At 37.0% G+C, this 1,922-nt stretch overlaps 1 protein-coding gene across 1 annotated transcript in view; it reads right to left on the bottom strand.

The window, feature by feature from the left end:
- Positions 1 to 638, bottom strand: part of LOC107683996 (ras-like protein family member 11B) — a 3,956-nt gene extending 3,318 nt beyond the window's left edge. Inside the window, exons 1-2 of the mRNA XM_016480106.1 lie at positions 235 to 638; positions 26 to 82 (exon numbers count right to left, since the gene is read on the bottom strand). Of these exons, the coding sequence (XP_016335592.1) occupies positions 26 to 82; positions 235 to 346 (169 nt within the window). The 5' untranslated portion in view covers positions 347 to 638. The remainder of the gene's footprint in view (positions 1 to 25; positions 83 to 234) is intronic.
- Positions 639 to 1,922: the final 1,284 nt, after the last annotated feature.

The following is a 1,922-nucleotide window of genomic DNA, read 5'->3' as shown; positions in this document are numbered from 1 at the left end:
GAAAGATGGGGGGGGGGGAACTTACCGACGTTTCTCTCGTAGTCACCAATAAACCGCTTAGTGAGGAAACGAACCACCAACGCTACACAGGAATAAACAAGAAATGGGCATGAATATATAAATATAATTGTATCACAACACTCTAATCTACAAGAAATTCGTTTCTGTGATAGTATATTATTAGGTGTAATATGATAAGCTTTAAAACGATGTAAAACTGGTCCACAAATGTACCGGTTTTGCCAACTCCACTGCTGCCGATGACTGCGATCTTAATGACCCGTTTGGACGCGCCTTCGGCGCTGGGGTACTCCGCAATGGTAGACATGTTCTGGATCAGACGCATTTTGGCAAAAGAAATATACTATCCAAAGCCTACAACGGAAAATTAGGACAAAATATCCACAGACGCCGTAAAAGTAATGTCAGAATCGAAGTCAGCCAACGGATTACACGCAGATGTTTTCTTTCAATGATAAAGTCGGAGAATATCCTAACTCCTTCTCATAGTTATAAACACCAAAACTGTACTTGGTTTACTGAGCAGCAGAGACCGGAGCTTGGGTTTATATACAGCCACAGAAGCGCTCGGCTCTGATTGGCTACTGCAAACAACGGTCTCATTGCCTCGCCCCGCCCACCGCTTCACGTGTATGCACGAGCTGTTTATAACCGAATAAAAAGAGAGAGAAAGACGGGTGGGTTCACCCCATAGACTGTATAAAAACCGGTTCACCGAGTAAAATGACTGTGGTTTAGGGAACACCTTCCCTTACAGTCGCTGAGAAGGAAAATAAGACGTTTTAGTCGACTAGGCTGTAGAAATGATTTAAAGTGGAGGTTTTGAATGGGTCTTAGTGCTGTGATTGCTGATATCTGTCAGTTGTAAATGAGTGACTTCAAACGCGTGTGATGAGAATGTTATCTAGTCTAAATTATCTCTAAGCGCTTAATGTGTCACTTGCAAAGGGTTTTTTTTTCTTTAGCCTGGGCAATGAGAAAAAGTAATTGATCAGAATCCCCAGAGTCGCCTCAGGACCTATAAATAAATAAATTACTTCTCTCTCTCTCTCTCTCTCTCTCTCTCTCTATCTCTCTCTCTTTCTGATTCTGTTTTTCAGGATGAAGTATATTTGGTAAATGCATATATGTAATATTAAATGCACACTCAATTAAAAAAAGTCTATTTTAATTTCGATTTTAAATTTCAAGTGGTTTATTGCAGTGATTAGTTTTATATACAATATTGTCAAAGCACAGTAAGCAGTGACAGGAAAACAAAAATAAAGTAAAATAAATGAATTAAAAAAATAATTAAACATTCATCAGGACATTAGTCAGCATTGAATATGCAGTGGCTGGTTTCAGTGTGCAACTCAGATATGATTTAGGCATAATGTATAAATGTTTTTCCTACAGACAGTGGGCATGTAATATTGTCTGAACATTTTTCTATCTGCATGCACTCATGAAATTAGTCATTTGCATATTTTATGTCCCATATCGCATAAGAATTTACATGCATGGTAATGTAGTATTTATTGTATTTTGCTGGTTCTGTTATGCTTTCAGTTTTATTTTCTCATCTGTGTTTTCCTAAATATGCAAAACAGCATATTTCTATGATTAATCAGAGTTTATTGTGCTTGTATATTAATTTTATTGTGCTTAATGGCCAGCCTGTATATACAGTGGGTACGGAAAGTATTCAGACCCCCTTAAATTTTTCGCTCTTTGTTATATTGCAGCCATTTGCTAAAATCATTTAAGTTAATTTTTTTTCCTCATTAATGTACACACAGCACCCCATATTGACAGAAAAACACAGAATCGTTGACATTTTTGCAGATTTATTAAAAAAGAAAAACTGAAATATCACATGGTCCTAAGTATTCAGACCCTTTGCTCAGTATTTAGTAGAA

This window comes from Sinocyclocheilus anshuiensis, unplaced genomic scaffold, assembly GCF_001515605.1.
Source record: "Sinocyclocheilus anshuiensis isolate Anshui unplaced genomic scaffold, SAMN03320099.WGS_v1.1 scaffold637, whole genome shotgun sequence".
In the NCBI taxonomy this organism is placed as follows: Eukaryota; Metazoa; Chordata; class Actinopteri; order Cypriniformes; family Cyprinidae; genus Sinocyclocheilus; species Sinocyclocheilus anshuiensis.
Note: the sequence above shows the minus strand (reverse complement) of the source record. Positions and strands in the feature narration are given on the sequence as shown.